General features: G+C 48.8%; 1 protein-coding gene across 3 annotated transcripts in view; it reads right to left on the minus strand.

The window, feature by feature from the left end:
- Nucleotides 1-19,169, minus strand: part of ISM2 (isthmin 2) — a 53,041-nt gene extending 33,872 nt beyond the window's left edge. For 2 of the 3 annotated variants that reach the window (XR_006281955.1, XM_043516261.1), the window contains exon 1: nt 17,703-19,142. Coding sequence is in view for 2 of the 3 variants with exons in the window: in XM_043516261.1 (XP_043372196.1) it covers nt 17,703-17,840 (138 nt within the window). In the remaining variant the exon portion in view is untranslated. Of the gene's footprint in view, nt 1-17,702 lie in introns of all 3 variants that reach the window. The other variant, XM_043516260.1, reaches the window with a different exon arrangement.
- Between the last annotated feature and the right edge of the window lie 3,405 nt (nt 19,170-22,574).

Here is a 22,574-nt window from a genome sequence, read left to right on the forward strand (position 1 = left end):
GCCAGCATGCAGCAGGGGCTGCGCTGATGGACCAGCAGGGGGAGCAGCTGGCCCCGTATGCGGCAGCTTTGCCCCACCACCAGCCTTGCATCCTCACCCCCATTGCTGGTCACTGAACCCCACACTCACCACTGGTGGGCTGGAGAGCAAGGATCCAGCCAGCAGCAGGACCCACCAGGACTGATGGGGGGAGGGGGGAGACAAAAAATATGGGACAATCTGCTCGTTTTTAAGAAAAAGTCAGGACACCTGCAGGAAGGCTTAAATATGGGACATCTGGTCACCCTAGGCATGCCCCCTATGCTGGGCCTTGACAGCAGACCTGTGGCTGTCATGAGCAGTGCCTGTGCCATGGGGATTCTCCCCTGGCCAAAGACAGGGCTTCTATATAGGTTTGCCAACAGTCTAATCACACAAACCCAAACACCATTTCCCCGTCCCCTGCCCCGCCCTTTCCCCAAGGCCCCTCCCCTGCTCCGAAGTCCTGCCCCACTCACTCCATCCCCCCTCCCTCCATTGCTCGCTTTCCCCCACCCTCACTCACTTTCACCGGGCTGAGGCAGGGGGTTGGGGTGCAGGAGGGGGTGTGGGCTCTGGGCAGGGGCCAAGGGGTTCGGAGTGTGGGAGAGGGTGTGGGGTACAAGCTCTGGGAGGAAGTTTGGATGCTGGAGGGATCTCAGGGCTGGGGCAGGGGGGGTTGGGGTGTAGGAGGGAGTGTGGGGTCTGGGAGGGGGTCTCAGGGCTGGGCAGGGGGTTGGAGTGCAGCAGGGGGTGCAGGCTCTGGGCTGGGGCCAAGGGGTTCGGAGTGTGGGAAGGATCTCTGGGCTGAGCCTGGGGCAGGGGGTTGCGGTGTAAGAGGGGGCGTGGGGTACAAGCTCTGGGAGGAAGTTTGGGTGATGGAGGGGTCTCAGGGCTGGGGCAGGGGGTTGTGGTGCAGGAGGGGGTAAGGGGTATGGGCTCTGGGAGGGAGTTTGGGTGCAGGAGGGGCTCTGGGGTGGGGCAGGGTGCAGGAGGGGATGCGAGGTGCAGGCACTGGGAGGGAGTTTGGGTGCAGGATGGGGCTCAGGGCTGGGGCCAGGGATTAGAGTGCAGGAGGGGATGAGGGGTGCAGGCTCCGGCCCGGCGGTGCTTACCTCGGGTGGCTCCTGGTCGGTGGCACAGTGGGACTAAGGCAGGCTCCTTGCTTGCCCTGGCCCCACGCTCTTCAGTAGCCTCCGGGAGATAGAGCCCGATTCCGGGAGACTCCCGGCAAAACCGGTAGGGTTGGCAACCCTAGAACTTCTATAACCCCTGTATATCTGCACAGTGCTGTGTAGTGGCCACAGAGGGAGAAAAAACCTTCCCTCAGATTCTAGTCTATTCTGTTTAAACACATTTAATTTATTCATAGGCTATTCGATGACATTCTTTCCCAGTGTCTGACTGCCTCACAAAAAGGAATTCATTTATCTTCACCAGCCACTTCACAGATGGGAAGCTGAGGTTCAGGGGGGTCAAGTGACTTGCCCAAGGTCCCCCAGGAAATATGTGACAGAGTCAGGAATAGAAGCAAAATCCCCTGATTCCCTAATTCCAGCTCTGCCACTACCTCCCCTGTCACCTTTCCTCTCTGAGCCTTATTGGTAAAATGAAGATAGTGATATTGAGCCACTTTGCAGAGGGGTGGAGAGGCTAAATTACTATTTCCAAAGGCATAAACAACAAAAACACCACCCCTCACAGCAAGCCTTTTCACTGTTGGTTTTAACATTGGCATTTAAGTTACATCCAAGGTGTGCTGGATGCTTCCCAGCCCAAAGCACTGTTTTGGAGTACCTGGCCCCATACACAGTCAAACAGCCACTTGGAATTCCCTCTGATCCTGGGGGCTTCCCCAGGCTAGGTAGTGGTGGCAGAGCTACCGCAGCCTCTGGTACAGGGGTTTGCCAGGGATTACAACAGGGCGTGGCTGGAATGCACTACGCTAGTCTGGACAGCTGTATATTAGAGCAGTCCCCTAGGGGCTGCTTTAATTTATGCCAGAGACTGGAACACACAGACTCCAGGGGAGCCAGCATGGTCCTTCCATTCACCACCTCACCCCCCCTGCTGCTGGAGCCAGCTCAGGACCAGAGGACTGGGGTGTCATGAGAAACTTCAGATTTTGATTTTAGACTCTTGCGTACTGGCTCTTTTGGTACATTTTCAAACAACATGCTGAAGTCATTTCTGTTCATAGCCAGTTTTGCAAAAACCCTTTCAAAATAGCAACACTCACATGTTAGGCCTTAAGAAAAGGAGTACTTGTGGCACCTTAGAGACTAACAAATTAGGCCTTGTAACTCCGTCTAGCCCTCAAAATGCTATTTACAGGTGTGAAGAAAACTAAGAGGAGGGGAGAGTGCAAAGGGGCATTTACAGAGAGGTCACTGGGGTGACTGACATTGTCCATAGATCCCGTTTCCCCCATAACACCCACTGCCTTCCCTCTCTGGAGGAGTTTCCCTTTATAACAATGTAATAGTATAGGACAGGATCATTTGGGGCTTTTGGCCTGTAGTGGCCTCTCTCTCTGACACTTTGCTAGTTAGTGTATTATCATTTTCTGAATGTAGAGGAACCTAGAAAGGGAAGTGCAAGGTTCCCCAGTGCCCATCGCACACTCATGCTTGTTACCAGGAGCCCCACTCACTGCTGCAGAGGAAGGCAAAACCCTCCCAAGAACCCCATGCAATTATCTGATGAAGAACAACTGCAAATAACATGCCCCCCACACCCTAGTTCCAGCAGTGCCATGCATCCAGTGCCTCATTTGTGCCAGGGCTAAGCACCTCTGTCATTACAAATTAAGCACTGAGTGCATCCCCACATCACAGTCCACCCAGGAATCCCCTGGGACACCCCACAATTATACATCCTGGGAGAGATAGTTGTTTGCCTCCTCCTCTGAGCAAGGAGCCAACTTAGCTATGTAATGCAGCCACAGTCTCTCTGGGAAGAGGAAGGGTGTTGGGGGTGGGGGAGGGAGAGCAGATGTGGGTTTAAGACATCTGTACAAAATCTCATCTCGCTGAAGACATTGCACTGCGCTCTGCACCTGGTGTCCTCTGGGTTACTAGCGAGGAGGCTGCCTGCGCCCTGGGAACATGCAGCTAAAAATAGAGAGGAGGATCTTAGCAACATATTAAAGGGAAACCAAGCAGGGAGAAGCTGACCTTGGGCTCCACCACAATGAGGGAGAGCTGGGTAATGACTGGACATTTGATGAAAAGGGAAAGGCAAGACTGTGGGGTAATTTAATCATGGAGGTGATCAGGAATTACTGAAATACTCCTCTCTCTCCACAGTGCAGCCTTCTGTCCCTCCCCCTCCCCTTCTCCCCCCACGCTCACACATTTGTACAGGCTAGCTGGCTGCTTCACAGACTTTTGCACTTTACTCATAGCTCCCTGCCAGGCTTCAACACAACCAGCTAAATGTTAAACGTCTACACTGCCTTGTCTACACCAGAGTTCTAGAATGAGTTAAACCTGTCTAGGCTAGGTGTGAGCATATGACAGCTAATACATGCTAGCTATCATGTTTGAAAAGTTTAGGGTAGACAAGGCAGTGTAGACTTCCGACGTATGCCATACTGGTCAACCTAAAGCAGGGATCAGCAACCTTTGGCATGTGGCCCACCAGGGTTAACCCCCTGGCAGGCCAGCCAGTTTGTTTACCTGCTGTGTCCGCTGGTTCGGCTGATCACAGCTCCCACGGCCACAGTTCGCCGCTCCAGGCCAATGGGGGCTGCAGGAAGCAGCGCGGGCCGAGGGATGTGTTGGCCACCACTTCCCACAGTTCCCATTGGTCTGGAGTGGTAAATCACAGTCAGTGGGAGCTGCGATCGACCGAACCTGCGGACGGAAGCAGCAGCTAAACTGGCAGGCCACATGTCAAAGGTTGCCGATCCCTGACCTAAAGCCTAGGCTCCCCCTATGTAGCATATGCTAAAGCCTGGTGTATACTAGGCTTTCAAATACGTGCATTAGCATACGAACACATGCTAAATCAGATCTTAAATCCTAGCCTAGATCAGGCCTTAGGTATGTCTACACTGCCATCGGAGGTGTGATTGTAGCTTGTGCAGCCATAACCGAGCTGGCCTTGATTTAACTAGCATGGCTAAAATAGCAGTCAAGACCCAACAGCATGGACCCTGGTGCAGGCTAGGAACACAAGTATGTCCCACAGTTCCAGGTGGGTTTGTACAGCCCATGCTGAAGTCCATACTACCGCAACTTCACTGCTATTTTTAGCTTCGCTAGCTAGATTAAAGCTAGCACAGGTCCACGCTGCAATTACACCTCTGATTGCAATGCTGACATGCCCTTAGCTAGAATGTGTCAGCTAACACCTTATAACCCTGGTCAAGACAAACCCACAGATCACAGCTCCCTTCCTCTTCCCAACACACACTGACTCCATCCAGCCTTTCTGTTGTCCTCTTGCTGTCTCAGTGAAGGGGGAGTCCACCAATAAGCAAGAGGAAATTTATAACATTTTGTTTACTTTGAAGCTTTATTCTTCCCCTGGAGACTAAATAAAACAACCAATAACCCAGGAAATATTGCTTCCCTTCACACCATGAGCCACCTGGGACATGGAGGCACATAGACCACCATATCTCTGGCCTCCTAGCCCCAGAAGTCACAAACATCCTCTCAGCTTCTCAGTAAAGCCCAGGAAGTTACTAGACACCTGGAGCAGGCAAGAACTGAACAACAGGGAAAAAGTCACTAAAACGGATTCTGACAGCTGGTCCTTTAAGGGTATCCTGTAATCCAGTGAGGGTTTTTTTCCCTGTGAAAATTTTCAACAAAACCCAAAAGGTTTTCATCAAAAACTGAAAAATTGTCATTTTTTTTAAAAGAAAAAAGTTGTGGAAATCTTTCTTTTCACCTTTGTTTAAAAGGCAGTCCCCAACATTTTCAATTAAGGGAGAAAATTTTGGGTGAAAATGTCTGTTGTGTCAATGAGCCACTGCTCACCAAAAAAATATTGGAGGAAAACTTCCCAACTAGCTCTAGTAACCAAACACATCCCACCTGTTAAATGCAACAGCCTGATTTCACACTGCACCAACGACAACCCTGCTGCACAACCACTACCACCCCCCACATCTCAAGACCAGCCATGGAGTCTGCTCCCAGCAGGCATCGGTGCGACTTTAGCAGTACATGGGTCTCTCTCTGTTTTTAGTGATAGTGAAGGATACCAGTTGACTCCACTGCAGACAGAAGACCTCTAATCCCCAGAAAAAATCCAGCCTGGGCAGCAGCAGGGCAGGGCTTCCATGCTGTAGCACACACAACACACCACCCTGATCTGCTTTGGAGAGACTGTAGTTTGAGGGGAGATCAGTCTCCATAGGCCAGTCTTTGGTGAATTATGGGGAAGGATGGCAAGATACTGACACCCCTCCATTAGGAACGAAATGGAGGTATGCCGTCCTTCCCACTCTGCCCCCACCCCCAACTCATTCTATAATGGCTTTGTGCCATTGCTGACCTAGAGCTGGATTTGAACCAGCAAACTAGAAGTGCAGAGAGTCATTGCTAAAGGGTCCATAAGCACCTAGCTCATGAGAATGGCTCCTCCCTGCCGAGCAATTCATGCCTAAGCATGTGCCTTTTACAGGCACCCCTTTAATTTCTGCAACAGAAACTCAAAAGACCTATTTGTGCGGCAAAAAGGGAAGAAGCCTCCTGATCCAGTAACTTCCCTACAGCGGGCTCCTCATTGTTTCTGCTCCTGTCTCAGCCCCAGGGCGGAAGGGTTTTCACTTTGTTGACTAAGATAATTTGGCACTTCTCAAAAGGAAATTTGCTACAAAGGGTAAAGTACCTTCCTGTGCACAAAGAGCCCCTTTCAGAGCGGAACGATGCTTCAGTGCACGTTTTATACCCACAAATCTGACCCTGGACAAGGACAAAGCCAGAGATAAGAACGGTTAATTGCTGAAGAAATGAAAAGGTAAAAAGCACATCTGCAAGCAAAATGACTCTGCCACTGACACAGCCTGCAGCAGCTGTGGGGAGCTCACTGCACACATGGCCTGCTCAGATCCTGCATCCCATGTCCTTGGGTTCTCTCCCCCTGGGTTACCATGGAAGACAGAGGAGCTGTTCCCTTGTCACCCCTGCAAGTCCCTACCTGAAGCCATCCTCCACCGTCTGTGGCAGCACAGTTAGCTGCTCCTGAGAGAGTCAGTAAGAGAGAGGATTGGGAATCAGCAGTAGAAGCAGCTGGGTTCTGAGGAAAGTAAGATCTGGTTTTTATGAAACCATCCCTGGTCACAAGAATGAGGGAAGAACAAAACACAGAGGGCTATTCAGAGCAAAAGTGATGCTAAAACGAACGTTTTCCAGAAGGCACCAGCAGCTTCACTGCAGAGATGATGTTGGGGAGCCCAGTTGGGTCCCATCTGGTCCATCCTTCCAGAGATCAGTGAGGGATTGTTCCTTACACTATGTTCTCCAGGGCTTGCTCCTATCCATGTTTAAATGTCCCAAGCGATGGGGCTTCTGCTATTTCCATTTTTCCTGAAACTTGGGAAATTTTCCCTCATGCTCAGCCTATATTTTCTTTTGCTGCTTTTAATTCCATTATACCTTGTTAAACCACTTTGGAGCACCCTAAATAATCCCTTGCTCCCCTTGGTAGTCATATCTCGCAGGTAACTCTAGATAGGTGCCATTTAGCGATACAAATTAGACTCTTTGAATTCATCCTCACAACTCAATCACTCCACCTATTTGCTCACAGCCTGGATTGACTAAATCACAGATTTTAATCATGATTTAAATTAGCAAGCAGGAAACCTTGATTTAAATTTTTGTTTTTAATCGTGCTTCACGTGTGAACTTTTTAGTTATTTTCCTAAAGAAAAGCTATATAATAAAAATGAACCTAATATATATTTATTCGGAGTCTTAATTTTTGCTTTATTATTATGGTAGAAAATGGCAAATGCTGCATTTCTTATTTACGAGATAATCATTTTTTTGCTCATGATTTGTGTCAAGCTGTATTTGCATGGAAATTGCAATTCAATTAAAAATGCACAAAATGGCATTTTAAAATTGTTTATTATCAGTTAAATAAAATAACCTTAAATGTGCTGGGTACATAGGAAAAAAAGTTGATCAAAACACATTTTGCATTTAAAACTATCTGATTTATTAAACAAAGGATGTTCTAACTGGTGTCAGGGAATTGACAGATTGTTTCTAGTCACCATGGGCCAGATTTTCAAAAGGTATTTAGGAAACTTGTGGGATTTCAATGGGAGTTAGGTGCTTAAATTCCTTAAAAACCCCATGAGGAGGAGGCACCTATCAACATCTTTAGGCATCTAAGGTTTCAGAGTAGCAGCCGTGTTAGTCTGTATTCGCAAAAAGAAAAGGAGTACTTGTGGCACCTTAGAGACTAACAAATTTATTAGAGCATAAGCTTTCGTGAGCTACAGCTCACTTCAATGCATCCGATGAAGTGAGCTGTAGCTCACGAAAGCTTATGCTCTAATAAATTTGTTAGTCTCTAAGGTGCCACAAGTACTCCTTTTCTTTTAGGCATCTAAATACACCTTTGAAAATCTGGCCTGATATCCTTCAGGGTTTTAGCATCAATAGATCTCATCTTCTCCCAGCTGGATTTTATTAATCGATTGGAAGAGCAAGACAAGCTTTTCTGGTTTTTCAACTCCCAGTTGGTTTCTTAACTTTGAATGAACCAGCCCAAATTAAATAAATATTCTCTCTCCCTCTGCTTGCTAAACTGAAACCAAAAGGGACGAAGGCCAAAGCTTTTCTGCACAACAGAAACTAAACGTACTTACATTGGGAAAAATGTAAAAAAACAAGCATTCACTCCACTGGAAACACTGAAAATAGCACAGATGCTTACATGACATTGTCACGTATTTATAAAGCTTGAGTTAACCTCACAAGTTAACAATGTTTTTTGACTGATTCTGTATATTCTCAAAGAAGCATCACCCTTCAACTCATTGCAATTTGAGCAGGGCTCATTGATGAAGCATATTTTATTTATTTACAAGAATTTACTACTATTAAAGTTTATGCCTTAACATAGGTTATCAAGTTTCAGAGTAGCAGCTGTATTAGTCTGTATCCGGAAAAAGAACAGGAGTACTTGTAAAAAGAAAAGGAGTACTTGTGGCACCTTAGAGACTAACAAATTTATTTATACTCCTTTTCTTTTTGCGAATACAGACTAACACTGCTGCTACTCTGAAAGGAGTACTTGTGGCACCTTAGAGACTAACAAATTTAATTGAGCATAAGCTTTCTTGGGCTACAGCCCACTTCACTGGATGCATAGAATGGAACATATAGTAAGAAGATATATATATACATACAGATAAGATGGAAGTTTCCATACAAATTGTGAGAGGCTAATTAGTTAAGATGAGCTATTATCAGCAGGAGAAAAAAAACGTTTGTAGTGATAATCAGGATGGCCCACTTAGACAGTTGACAAGAAGGTGTGAGGTTACTTAACTTAGGGAAATACATTCAATTTCTGTAATGACCCAGCCACTCCCAGTCTCTATTCAAACCCAAGTTAATGGTATCTAGTTTGCATATTAATTCAAGATCAGCAGTTTCTCCCTGGAGTCTGTTTTTGAAGCTTTTCTGTTGCAAAATTGCCACCCTTAAATCTTTTTCTGAGATCAGGAATCATAACATTCAAAAACCGGTAGGAGAACACTTCAGCCTCTCTGGCCACTCAGTAAAAGATTTAAGGGTGGCAATTTTGCAACAGAAAAGCTTCAAAAACAGACTCCACCAAATGCATCCGATGAAGTGAGCTGTAGCTCACGAAAGCTTATGCTCTAATAAATTTGTTAGTCTCTAAGGTGCCACAAGTACTCCTTTTATTTTTTTTTGAGACTCCAGCGAGAAACTGCTGAGCTTGAATTAATATGCAAACTAGATACCATTAACTTGGGTTTATCCTCACACCTTCTTGTCAACTGTCTAAATGGGCCATCTTGATTATCACTACAAAAGTTTTTTTCTCCTGCTGATAATAGCGCCTCTTAACTAATTAGCCTCTCACAGTTTGTATGGCAACTTCCACCTTCTCAGTATGTATATATATCTTCTTACTATACGTTCCATTCTATGCATCCGATGAAGTGGGCTGTAGCCCATGAAAGCTTATGCTCAAATAAATTTGTTAGTCTCTAAGGTGCCACAAGTACTTCTGTTCTTTTTGCGGATACAGACTAACACGGCTGCTACTCTGAACCTGTCATTATGCAAGGCACTGAATTTAGCCGTATGGAATGGAAATCCATCAACTTCATGAAAAAACTCGTACAGATACAGACAGACATCATCTTCCTTTCCAAATGCAAACAGATGGACATCATACCAAAAGGACTAAAGGTTAATTGAAAATAGGTTTTTCCAAAAAGAACAACGTATTCAACTAAAAAATATCAGATTTTTTATCCACCTTGCTTGATCATTTCTGTTGTTCTTTGTACCTCTGCCCTCTCCTCCAATCTATCCACATCTCTAGGGCATTACCCAAAGTAACCAATATTCCAGATGTGGTCACACTGGTGCCATCGAGATAGGGACTGTCAGCCCTGTAACATGAACCATCTGTGTATACAACCCAAAAATATGCTGGTATTTTTGCTACCCTGTTGCTTTACAAGCTGATAAACGCAATCTGCTATCCCCTCTCATCTGCAGAAATCTCCCAGCATTACCCGCTTTCTACATCTCTCCCCCCAGATTCAGTGGGTTCCAAGAAGAACAACTATACACATCCAATTTAAGATTATTTCCTAAGTGTCAACAACCTTCCCTCTGCTGCACAAAACACAAATGAAGAAAGTCCCTGCCCCAAAGACCTTACAGTCTACAAGGCACACACAGACATGATGAGAAGCACTGGTAGACCCCAAGGAAGATTATTTCTCCATCTTATCTCCTGCCTATGCATCTCCCAAACCCTTCTGGAAAATTTGATATAAAACTTCAGTAGAACCCAGAGTTCACAAGTTGAGACCTGTTGTGCTAAGCACTATACAAACACATATGGAGGCATGGTCTCTGGGCATTCATGCAAACTCCCTAATTCAGAATCATTCACAAATTTGTGCTTATTCTTCCCCCTTTGCTAGCTGATTAGTGATAATGGGCCTAACATAGATCTCTGGAGTTCTCCACTGGACACCGCCCTCAACTTCATACATTGCCATTTTATCATTATCCTCTGATTACGGCCTACAAGTTTGCCTTTTCAGTTAAGATTCCACAAAGTACCATATCCGGTGCTTTACTAGATACCACTGTCTTTCTGCAAGAGTTTGGGTGTTAACCACAGTCTCCCGGCTGAACAGCAGCTTAGGTAGTTACATTATGCGTGCCTAGAATTCCAACTCTTGTGTTGCTGCGTGCTGTTAACAGCCCTGGTCTACACTAGGAGCTGAGAGCAAATTTAGCAGCATTAAATTGATTTAACCCTGCACCCGTCCACACTATGAAGCCCTTTTTTCCCGACTTAAAGGGCTCTTAAAATCGATTTCCTTACTCCACGCCCAACAAGGGGATTAGTGCTGAAATCTGCATTGCTGGGTCAAATTTGGGGTACTGTGGACACAATTAGATGGTGTTGGGCTCCGTGAGCTATCCCAGAGTGCTCCATTGTGACCACTCTGGACAGCACTCAGATGCACTGGACAGGAAGACAGGAAAAAGCCCACAAACTTTTGAATTTCAATTTCCCGTTTGGCCAGTGTGGCAAGCTGCAGGTGACCATGCAGAGCTCATCAGCAGAGGTGACCATGATAGAGTCCCAGAATCGCAAAAGAGCTCCAGCATGGACCGAACGGGAGGTACGGGATCTGATCACCGTATGGGGAGAGAAATCCGTGCTATTAGAACTCTGTTCCAGTTTTCAAAATGCCAAAACATTTGTCAAAATCTCCCAGGGCATGAAGGGAGAGGCCATAACAGGGACACGAAACAGTGCCGCGTGAAACTTAAGGAGCTAAGGCAAGCCTACCAGAAAACCAGAGAGGCGAACGGCCGCTCCGGGTCAGAGCCCAAAACATGCCACTTCTATGATGAGCTGCATGCCATTTTAGGGGGTTCAGCCACCACTACCCCAGCCGTGTTGTTTGACTCCTTCAATGGAGATGGAGGCAACACAGAAGCAGCTTTTGGGGACAAGGAAGATGATGAGGAGGAGGTTGTAGATAGTTCACAGCAAGCAAGTGGAGAAACTGGTTTTCCCGACAGCCAGGAACTATTTCTCACCCTGGAACTGGAGCCAGTACCCCCCGAACCCACCCAAGGCTGCCTCCCGGACCCGCCAGGCGGAGAAGGGACCTCAGGTGAGTGTACCTTTTAAAATAGTATATATGGTTTAAAAGCCAGCATGTTTAATGATTAATTTGCCCTGGCATTTGTGGCTCTCCTGGATGTACTCACAAAGCCTTTGCAAAAGGTTTCTGGGGAGGGCAGCCTTATTCCATCCACCATGGTAGGACACTTCACCACTCCAGGCCAGTGGCACGTACTCGGGAATCATTGTAGAACAAAGCATTGCAGTGTATGTTTGCTGGCATTCAAACAACATCCGTTCTTTATCTCTCTGTGTTATCCTCAGGAGAGTGATATCATTCATGGTCACCTGGTTGAAATAGGGTGCTTTTCTTAAGGGGACATTCAGAGGTGCCTGTTCCTGCTGGGCTGTTTGCCTGTGGCTGAACAGAAATGTTCCCTGCTCTTAGCCACGGGGAGAAGGGTGGGGCTAGCCATGCGCTGGGGGAAGGCAAAATGCGACCTTGGAAAAAAGCACATGTGCTATGTATGTAATGTTAACAGCAAGGTTTACCATGAAAGAGAGTGTACCCATTGTTCTATAAAATGTGTCTTTTTAAATACCACTGTCCCTTTTTTTTCCCTCCACCAGCTGCATGTGTTTCAAGGATCACAGGATCTTCTCCTTACCAGAGGCTAGCGAAGTTCAGAAGGCAAAAAAAACGCACTCGCAATGAGATGTTCTCTGAGCTCATGCTGTCCTCCCACACTGACAGAGCACAGATGAATGCATGGAGGCAGACAATGTCAGAGTGCAGGAAAGCACAAAATGACCAGGAGGAGAGGTGGCAGGCTGAAAAGAGTAAGTGGCGGGCTGAAGAGAGGGCTGAAGCTGAAAGGTGGTGGCAGCGTGATGAGAGGAGGCAGGACTCAATGCTGAGCCTGCTGGAGGATCAAACTAATATGCTCCAGCGTATGGTTGAGCTGCAGGAAAGGCACAGGAGCACAGACCACCACTACAGCCCCTGTGTAACCAACCACCCTTCTCCCCAAGTTCCATAGCCTCCTCACCCAGACGCCCAAGAATGCAGTGGGGGGCCCTCCGGCCACTCCACCCTAGAGGATTGCCCAAGCAACAGAAGGCTGGCATTCAATAAGTTTTAAAGTTTTAAACTTTTAAAGTGCTGTGTGGCCTTGTCCTTCCCTTCTCCACCACCCCTCCTGGTGCTTCTCTCCTCCACCACCCCTCCTGGGCTATCTTGGTAGTTATCCCCCTATTTGTGTGATGAATTAATAAAGAATGCATGAATGTGAAGCAACAATGACTTTATTGCCTCTGCAAGCAGTGATCAAAGGGAGAAGGGGAGGGTGGTTAGCTTACAGGGAAGTAGAGTGAACCAAGGAGCGGGGGTTTCATCAAGGAGAAACAAACAGAACTTTCACGCCGTAGCCTGGCCAGTCATGAAATTGGTTTTCAAAGCTTCTCTGATGCGCACCATGCCCTCCTGTGCTCTTCTAACCACCTTGGTGTCTGGCTGTGCATAACCAGCAGCCAGGCGATTTGCCTCAACCTCCCACCCCGCCATAAACTTCTCCCGCTTACTCTCACAGATATTGTGGAGCACACAGCAAGCAGTAATAACAGTGGGAATATTGGTTTCGCTGAAGTCTAACCAAGTCAGTAAACTGCGCCAGTGTGCTTTTAAACATCCAAATGCACATTCTACCACCATTCTGCACTTGCTCAGCCTGTAGTTGAACAGCTTCTGACTACTCTCCAGGCTGCCTGTGTATGGCTTCATGAGCCATGGCATTAAGGAGTAGGCTGCATCCCCAAGGATAACTATAGGCATTTCAACATCCCCAACAGTTATTTTCTGGTCTAGGAATAAAGTCCCTTCCTGCAGCTTTTGAAACAGACCAGAGTTCCTGAAGATGCAAGAGCCATGTACCTTTCCTGGCCATCCCACATTGATGTTGGTGAAACGTCCCTTGTGATCCACCAGTGCTTGCAGCACTATTGAAAAGTACCCTTTGCTATGTACTTGTTATGTACTTGCCGGCTTGGTGCTCAGGTGCCAAGATAGGGATATGGGTTCCATCTATGGCCCCACCACAGTTAGGGAATCTCATTGCAGCAAAGCCATCCACTATGACCTGCACATTTCCCAGGGTCACTTGATATCAGCAGATCTTTGATTGCGTTGTCTACGTGCATCACAGCAGCCCCCACAGTAGATTTGCCCACTCCAAATTGATTTCCGACTGACCAGTAGCTGTCTGGCGTTGCAAGCTTCCACAGGGCTATTGCCACTCGCTTCTCAACTCTGAGGGCTGCTCTCATCTTGGTATTATTGCGCGTCAGGGCAGGGGAAAGCAAGTCACAAAGTTCCATGAAAGTGCCCTTACGCATGCGAAAGTTTTGCAGCCACTGGGAATCGTCCCAGACCCGCAACACTATGCGGTCCCACCAGTCTGTGCTTGTTTCCCGAGCCCAGAATCGGCATTCCACCGCATGAACCTGCCCCATTATCACCATGATGCCCACATTGCCAGGGCCCGTGCTTTGAGAGAAGTCTGTGTCCATGTCCTCATCACTCTCGTAACCACGCTGACGTCGCCTACTCGCCCAGTTTCACTTTGCCAGGTTCTGGTGCTGCATATACTGCTGGATAATGTGTGTGGTGTTTAATGTGCTCCTAATTGCCAAAGTGATCTGAGCAGGCTCCATGCTTGCCGTGGTATGGCGTCTGCACAGAAAAAAGGCGCGGAACGATTGTCTGCCATTGCCCTGACAGAGGGAGGGATGACTGACAACATGGCTTACAGGGTTGGCTTACAGGGAATTAAAATCAACAAAGGGGGTAGCTTTGCGAGGACCTGAATGGCCCCCTCAAGGATAGAACGTAAAACGGCAAGGATAGAACTCAAAACTGGGTTTAGCAGGCCGTTGATTTCATAGAGGGAGGGAGGAGAAAATTAATATAAAACAAATCTGGTCTATTTCTTGTTTTGAGCCACTTCATCTATCTTTATACATCTTGCTGGCAGCAGACTGTGCAGTACGACTGCTAGCCATCGTCATCTTCTGGGTGCTCGGCAAAAAACGGAGCAGTATGACTACTGGCCATCGTCTTCTGCTGGCTGCTGATTAAAAGACAGTGCACTGCCCGTAGGACTCAATCACCATGAGACAAAACTTAAAAGGGAAATGACCTGGCTGAGCCACTCCTAAGTTTGCCCAGGCGCCCCTGACCTCATCAAGGTCAGTTAAAAGAGCACCCAGGACTTCGTCAACAATGGCTACCAGTCATACTGCACTGTCTGCTGCCAAAAGGCAATAAACTGCTGCTGTGTAGCAATGCAGTATCACATCTGCCAGCACCCAGGAGACATACGGTGATGGTTAGCTGAGCAGGTTCCATGCTTGCCGTGGTATGGTGTCTGCACGGGTAACTCAAGAAAAAAAGGCGCAAAACGATTGTCTGCCCTTGCTTTCACGGAGGGAGGGAGAGAAGGGGGGGCCTGACGATATGTACCCAGAACCACCCGCAACAATGTTTTAGCCCCATCAGGCACTGGGATTTCTACCCAGAATTCAAATGGACGGCAGAGACTGCAGGAACTGTGGGATAGCTACCCACAGTGCAACGCTCCGGAAGTCGACGGTTGCCTCAGTACTGTGGACACACTCTGCCGACTACATGCACTTAGAAAATTTGTGTGGGGACACACACAATCGACTGTATAAAAACGCTTTCTACAAAACTGACTTCTATAAATTCAACCTAATTTCGTAGTGTAGACATACCCACAGCCATGTTCCACCAAGAGGTGGCTGCATTTCTGTAGTGAGCAAACTGATGCAGGTATATATGTTTGCAGAATTTCCCAGGAAAGGCACAATATAAATGTAAGATTATTGTCTAGATATAACATTTTGAGCAATCCCCCTTCATCCACTCATTTGTAATTCAATCCAAAAAAAGTTATCAAATCCATTTAGCATGATTTAGGCCAAGATAAAACCAAGCTCTCTGGTGCTTGTGGTTCAATTATCTTCCACTGGCTTTCAGATTCACTCTCAACATTTATCCCATTATTTTATTAAGGAGTGAAGTTCAGTTGATCAGACAGAAATAGCCAGAATCACTCTTTTTAGCCTATCGGTGCCACGTTTTAGTAATAACAATAAGGTACATCCCCATTTCTCTGTAACATTTCAAAAAGAGCTGCCAGTCATTCGGTAAACTCATCAGCCAACCCCTCTGACATGCTGGGATTAAAGTCTATCCACCAAGCTTCTTATAATGATGCCTATCACTGGTGAATATCTGGGCTGCTGCTACCCAGACCTACTAATTCATATACAGTCAGTTTTTCCACATCTTCCTTTTACTACCTGTTTTTTATCAGTAGCTTTGGTCACAAGTGAATTTTTTTTTCTTATTGTCTAACCCCCTTTTCATTTTCCTGCTAAAAGACCCATTTAAAAGGCAGTTGTTTGGTTCAGCCATATGTAAGTCACTGTGTTTCCCCTCCTTGTTTGTTAAAGGGCCTTTTTTCTCTAGGATTGCTATAGATTTGCTCCCATTCCACTGATTTCTCCCCCACTCAAACACATAGTGCATTTCCATCCCATGTCCTATAAGCCCACTAGTGACTGCTGTCTTGAAGCCACAGGGGAAGAGTCAAGATTTCCTTCCATTATCTTAGCTGTTCTAAATCCTTCGCAAGACAACACACAGGTCCTGCCACAAGAACAGGCAAAATACAGCCCCTGGCCATCCCCACCTTTTACAGAGAGCATGGGTGGATGTAGCCTCCCACTTCAATGGGTACACTAGAGGGAGGGGATGGGGGGTGTCAGGGCTCAGGCCTGCTAGGTTGCTGCCCTCTCTGTGGGGGTAGGTGGATTCTGCCCTGCTTGAGGCTGGGGAAGCCACTCCTGGTCCCACCTCTCCTTGAGTTCCAGCCCTGCTACCCGTGGGAGCAGTATCCCTGACCCTGACCCTCCCTCTGGGCTCTCTGCCTGACAGGTCGCCTCAGGCCTGGTGTGATAATGCCAGCAGTAGCAACAGGTGTGATCTGGGTCCAGTCAGGGTGGACAAGTTGCTCCTCATGCTATTGATGGCAGGTGTCAAACCTGAGTGGTGCTGTGACCCTGTGTGTCAGGTTGCAACATCACTCACTCAGATCTGTCATCATGAAGGGGCAGCCTGGGCCAAACTCAAAATTCAGGCCCTTGCGCCCACAGAAATCATTGCATATTAGTTAATCTGGGCCTGATTTCTGTGGGTGCAGTTGAACCCATGCTAAAGTCTACCCTGCTTGAGGGGTGCAGCATATGGAAATGCAGATGCCAGCATGCCATACTCCCTCCTATACAAGCACAGGCCATTTGGATCAAGGAGGAGCGTGACATTCTGGAACCTGCAGCTGCCATGGTCTCCACCTCCAGGGGCAAGGTTGCTGCAATCTGCTGCATTTAATGCCAATGGGGTGAAACATTTGTGCTCCTGACAAGTTGCAAACCCTGCCCTGATTCAGGCTATACTTTGACTCACCTCTCCTGTGACAGATGCTGTCCTTTGGAGGCAACAGACCTTCCTGCGCATTGAATTATTAAACTTAGCCTCAGTTTTGAGGTGTCTGAAATCACATTCCCTGCTCCCATCGCACGAAAGGCTGAGATCTCTGGTGATCGTACACTTTGGGGTAGTGGGGAAAGAGCTTTGCCCTTTCTGGCAAGCCAAGGAGGAAACTAAAAACTTGTGTCTCTCTCAAGTGGCTGCAGTTACACATTACGTCATTCAGAGCTCTCAGTAGGATGAGGTGTGGACTGGCTACATGGACACATTTTGGATAAAATGTAATGTAATTGCATATTAGCTTGGACATGACCAACTCCAAGGGAGCCCTCACAGTCTTAGCAGGAAGGGCCCTCCCCTCTGTACAAGGGTATGCTGTCCCCATCCATGGACGCAGAGATGCTGGAGAAGAGCTCCCCAGGGAAGGAGGCATTGCCATATGCTGAGACTTTAAAAGCCCAGCTGCAGCTGGTTAAGAAAAATCATGCACCTAGAACAAAACGGGACCCCACAGGGTCCTACCTCACCCAGCCACTCCTGGGGCAGATCCTGGATTTTCTAGAGCTCTGTCCAGGCCACTTTTAAAATATCTCATGGAGGGAGGGGCTTCCACCGCATGTGCCATGTTGGGGGCGGGTCATCTGACCACCCCCCAGGTTAGGCTCCTGTTCTGTTCTCCCACATCCACGCCCCCACCCCCGACAATACCCAGAGTAAGAACTACCGCCGGGCCCCACTTCTGCTCTCAAACCGAGCAGGGAGCAGCAGCCGGTTGCCTTACCTCCATCAGCTTGGGACTCCGCTCCCGGGGGCTGCTGGTGCGTTGTTTCCTCAGGGGAAGCCCTCTCACCGCCGCCAGAAGAGTTGTCAGAAAGACGAAGCCTAGGATAAGCACAACTTTCCCTCGGATCCCAGACATCTCTTCCTCCGCCCTCCCCGCTAGCCCACCTCTCCACGCCCAGGCAAGGCAAGCAGCCAGGCACCCCCCGCCCCCCAGTCCAGCCTGCTAATATTACAAAATCAGTCCCTGAAGGAGTAGGAGAGGGAGGATCAAGAAGTGCCGATGAAAACTGCAATCCTCTTTCCAGCCTTCTGCTCCTGTATTGTTGTGCCCCTGGCAGGGCCCAGAGCCGCTCAGAGAGTGGGGGAGAGATTCCCGACAGTCCCCCGAGGCCTGGCTTCCCGGGGACTCGCCTCTGGCGGGGGGTTGGCCCTCTGATCTCTCGTGCAGTTTGCTGATCACGTTTGGATGTAGCTGCCCTTCCTGGGCTCCGGTGCCTGGGCCACCGATGCTGAAGGATCCCTCTGGGAAGATTTGCAGGGGGAAAGGAGAAAGGAAGAGCCGAGGGAGAGGGCTTCACCTCCCCCGCCCCCTTTTCTGCCCCTTTTCGCACGCTGCTTTCTTTTCCTCCTCTTCCCTGCCCCCCCCCCCCCCGAGTCACTTGGGCTGGTGATTTCCCTCAGGCGGTTCCAGAGCCCGGTGCTCGTTTATCCCAAGGCAGAGGCTCCCCCGCTTTTTCCCCCCTTTAGCTGGGAAAATGCTCCCTTTGCATCAGGACAAATAAAGTCCCTCCTGGCAGATCAAAGGGGCGCAGCATCAGACGGCTCCACGCGCTGCGGCCCCCCCAGCCCCAAACTGGAGGCGGCGGCGGCTGACGCTACGAAACTTTCCTCCGTTTCCCTCCAAACGTTTCCACCTCTTGGGCTCAGCCAGTCGCTTCTCTCCGCCCGGATGCTGCATGGCCCAGGCTACCTCGGCTGCAAACCGCGCCCCTCTGGTCCCTTGCCGGGCTCCCGCTTGCCCCTCATGGTGGGGCGGGCTGGGCTCGCTGCCCCGGCTTGGCACCCGAGGATGACCCGCTCTTTGATCTTCTCTCCTTTGCAAAGCTTTCCCCAGCCGGCGGAGGTTTCGCCTCCTCGAGGCTGAGCTCGCGGCAGGCTCCTGTCTGCGTCCCCTCCGTGGCCGGCACTTTCCCTTTGCAGCTCCCTGGTCTTCAGAGCTGGGATCCCAGCGTCTCGCTCTGCCCCTTCCCTCCGGGCGCCAAGTGGCCCTCGCTTCCCCGGCCGAGTCCCTCCAGCGCAACCCCCCCGGCTGCCGGCCTCTGCCGCCTCCTCTCCCCTCAGCAGCCGGCGGGCGCCGCGCTGGCTTTGCCCCTGCCCCGCTCTCGGGCTTTGCAGCGCGCGCGCAGGTCCCCCCTCGGCTCGCAGCATCGGGGCTGCCTGCGCCGCTCCGCTCCCCGGCGACTCTTCAACCAGCCCCCAGCTGCTCTGACGCTGGAGAAGGAGGGTCCCCCCCCCATGCACGCGGAGGCCCTAGCCGGAACAGGGCAGGGCAGAGAGAGGGAGACTCCCCCGCAAGGGTTAAAGCTACGGTCAGACACAACCGAGGTCTCAAGCCCTCTGAGCTCAGCATCCTCCCCTGGCAGCTCCCAGGAGGCAGAGCTTCCATGGCAGAGCTGGGGCTGCTGCCGGACAGATTTACAGCCCAGCTGGGTTATTGGCGGGAGCTGAACGTTGCTTTTCCTTACCGTGCCGTGGGCCGTGTGATGGCATCCTCTCTGTGCACGACCCAAGGGCATGGGAGGTGAAGATTAGCAAATCAGCCTGGCTGCAAGGAGAGATTTGAACTCAGCCTCAGGACTCGGCCTATCCAAACAAGGCTTGCTTGCCATAAATAAATAAATAAAATCCACTAGTGCAGCACCGCACAGGGGATCGAGCATAGCCAAGGTGCTTTAAGGAGTGCCACATGGATCTGTTCTAAGCGGAGATGGATGGCAGCCACACAGGGATTAAAACACCAGCAGCTGCCCAAAACCCCGTCTACACCAGTGTTCCTACTATACATGTTATTGTGCCTGTTATTTGTATTAAGAGGCCCCCAGCCAAGATTAGGGCCCCATTGTGCTACCCATGGTACAAATAATAGCAAAGGACAGTCCCTACGCAAAAAAGCAGACAGTCTAACTAAACAGACAAGGCAGGCCGGTGGGGGCAGCAGGCAGAGAAAGGTGACAGCAGAATAGTGCCAGTCTCCTGCCTCCCAGTTCAGGGCCCTGTCCATTAGCCCTCTCCTGATATTTTTTGGGGGAAAAAAGCCAATGTAGCCACCCTCAGTGACAGAAGCATGCAGGAGGGAGGCCAAGTGGTAAAGGGGGCAGATTCAATGAAAACCTAGTAAGACATCTTTGTAACTCAAGTGTTGCAAAAGCTAGAGCTCTGAGCCCACTGAGCTACTGAGCGTACGTGGTAGCGAGAGAGCCTCCCATCACCCAGGCAGATTACCAGCAGAGTGGTCGACCATCCCTACCCGCAAGGGTCTCAGGAAGATGGAAGTTCTGCAGCATTTTAAGGCAGTTGTATCTCATCTCTGGACCTAACTAATGCTGCCCCACTGCATCATCCAAGGATAGACTGTTCAAGGCAGGTTTTTAATTTTTAGTGTAGAAATAGCCAAGCCAGCATTAACACCATAGACTCAAGCTGTGGTATTATTACTGCCAATAATTCATTGATACAGCAGTGCACACATGGGTGGCACTTAACCAGCCAGAATAAGATGTGCTCCCTGACTGAAAGACCTTAGACCTCAGATCTCTCTTCAAAACATTGTCCTTTTCTGTTTGGATTTTCCTCTCCATCCATTTTATCTTAATTGTTTTTTCTTCCATTTGTAACTGTCCCTTCATAATCTCTTGTGCCTCAATTTCTCCAAACCCCCTCTAAAGTGCTCTCCTGGATAGAAGCTGGATCATAGTGTTACCTGCACAAAATTCTCTAGTTTCAGAGTAGCAGCCGTGTTAGTCTGTAGTCGCAAAAAGAAAAGCAGTACTTGTGGTACCTTAGAGACTAACAAATTTATTAGAGCATAAGCTTTCGTGAGCTACAGCTCACTGAAGTGAACTGTTAGAATTTGTTAGTCTCTAAGGTGCCACAAGTACTGCTTTTCTTTTTACAAAATTCTCTGTTACTCACACACTCCAGGGGCACCCATCTTTACCCAGTTCCTAGGGCTCAAGGCATAACCCTCTTAATTTAGGCACTCACCCGTACCCTTCCATGGGTTCAGGGCGTAACCTTATGCTCTGTGGGTTTGTGTGGTCTTTTACCAGTGACAGAGCCTCACACAGTAATATCATATTTAACCTTTAACAGTCACCAAAACAAAATGCACATGCAAAGTGTACCATGCTCACCACTCCCAATAAAGTGGATTAACTTTTCTTGATGGCCAGTCAGGATCAGGTCATCTGGGAGACTCCAGTTTCTGCACTGTGTGGTTGGTGGTCTAGCAGCTCTGATCTTTGGGGCGATGTCCTGGAGTTGGTTCCCAAGAACTTCCTTTTGGACCCCAGTTTATACAATGAAACTCGAGTCCTGCTTAGCTGTACCTTAACCAATCATTTTACTAAAATATTACTAAACCATTTTCTAACCAATCCTAACATACTGTAAAACAATCCTTTAACCAATCCTACCCCACCATCATTGATTTACACCTAACAAAATTTGTTATGCAACAGGCAGAAACAATCAAAGAACCAGACAGAGACCATACAGATAAACAATAGAGAAGTGGGGACAAAACAATAGAAGTATAGATTTTACAATCACAACTGTTGATAAGTGGTTTCTTGCCAGACAGAATGCTCTCAAACAAAGTTTTCTTTAACCATCTTAAAATCTATTCCTTTATCTGGTGATGGTGGGTGCTATTAGGACAGAATCACCTTCTTAACAGTCTGATATTACATTGTTTTAATGTAATTTAGATGGAATGTGAGGATGTGACTTTCTGCTTCTTGGCACATGGCTGTTTCTCTCCTAATATGGCTGCAGAGAAAGGCTCAGACCTTTCAGTAGGTCGTGCTCACCTGCCAATGCTCTGATCCAATTAGTGGAACAGTTTGTTTTCCCAAAGAGCATCAGCTTGAGACATTGCCAGCTGATGCTGACCCCATTGCTACCATGGCTTCTCCCAAGTGAGAGCCTGCATTATCATCAATAGTACATCTCCCATACAATGTCAGTGTTAAGACTCACCATAGAGCCCTAGGAGAGAAATACATGCAGAACACCATCCAGCTCCAGTTGTGCCTGGGACCGCCCCCCAATCTGTGTTCCCATGACTACTTCTTCAGCTATCTCCTTCTTTTCTGAAATTTGTGTCCTTGTCTCTATGGACCCTTATGCATGTGTGTGGGGCAGGGGTCTCTGGAATAACAGAGGGCCTAGTGGATTGTTTAGGCCCAAACATCCAAGGACCTGACTATGGACCCACTGGCCCAGGGTGGATTAAGGTTTCCTGAGACCTCACCTGGGCCAGAGCAAGTGGAGGGCCCTTCTCCACTCTCTTCCACCTGCAGCCCCACCCACAGCCCCACCCCTTTCTGCCCCTTTCCCAGGGTCCACCCATTCTACCACTGCCCCCCCCTCACCCCTGCAGCCCCAAGACTGGAGAAGCTCTGTCCCCATGCCATGGCCCCGGGGCCACAACAGGGAGTGAAAGCTCCTCCAGTTCCAGGGCCACAATGGGGGTCAGGGCGCTGTGGCATCCCCTGCCACTCTCCACACTTCTGCAGGACACCAGGGTCACGGTGCTGGGGCTTCTCCTGTCCCTCCCAGCATTTCTGCTGGAGAGCGGGTTGGGTGT

Source organism: Dermochelys coriacea, chromosome 6 (genome assembly GCF_009764565.3).
Source record: "Dermochelys coriacea isolate rDerCor1 chromosome 6, rDerCor1.pri.v4, whole genome shotgun sequence".
NCBI classification, from domain to species: Eukaryota; Metazoa; Chordata; order Testudines; family Dermochelyidae; genus Dermochelys; species Dermochelys coriacea.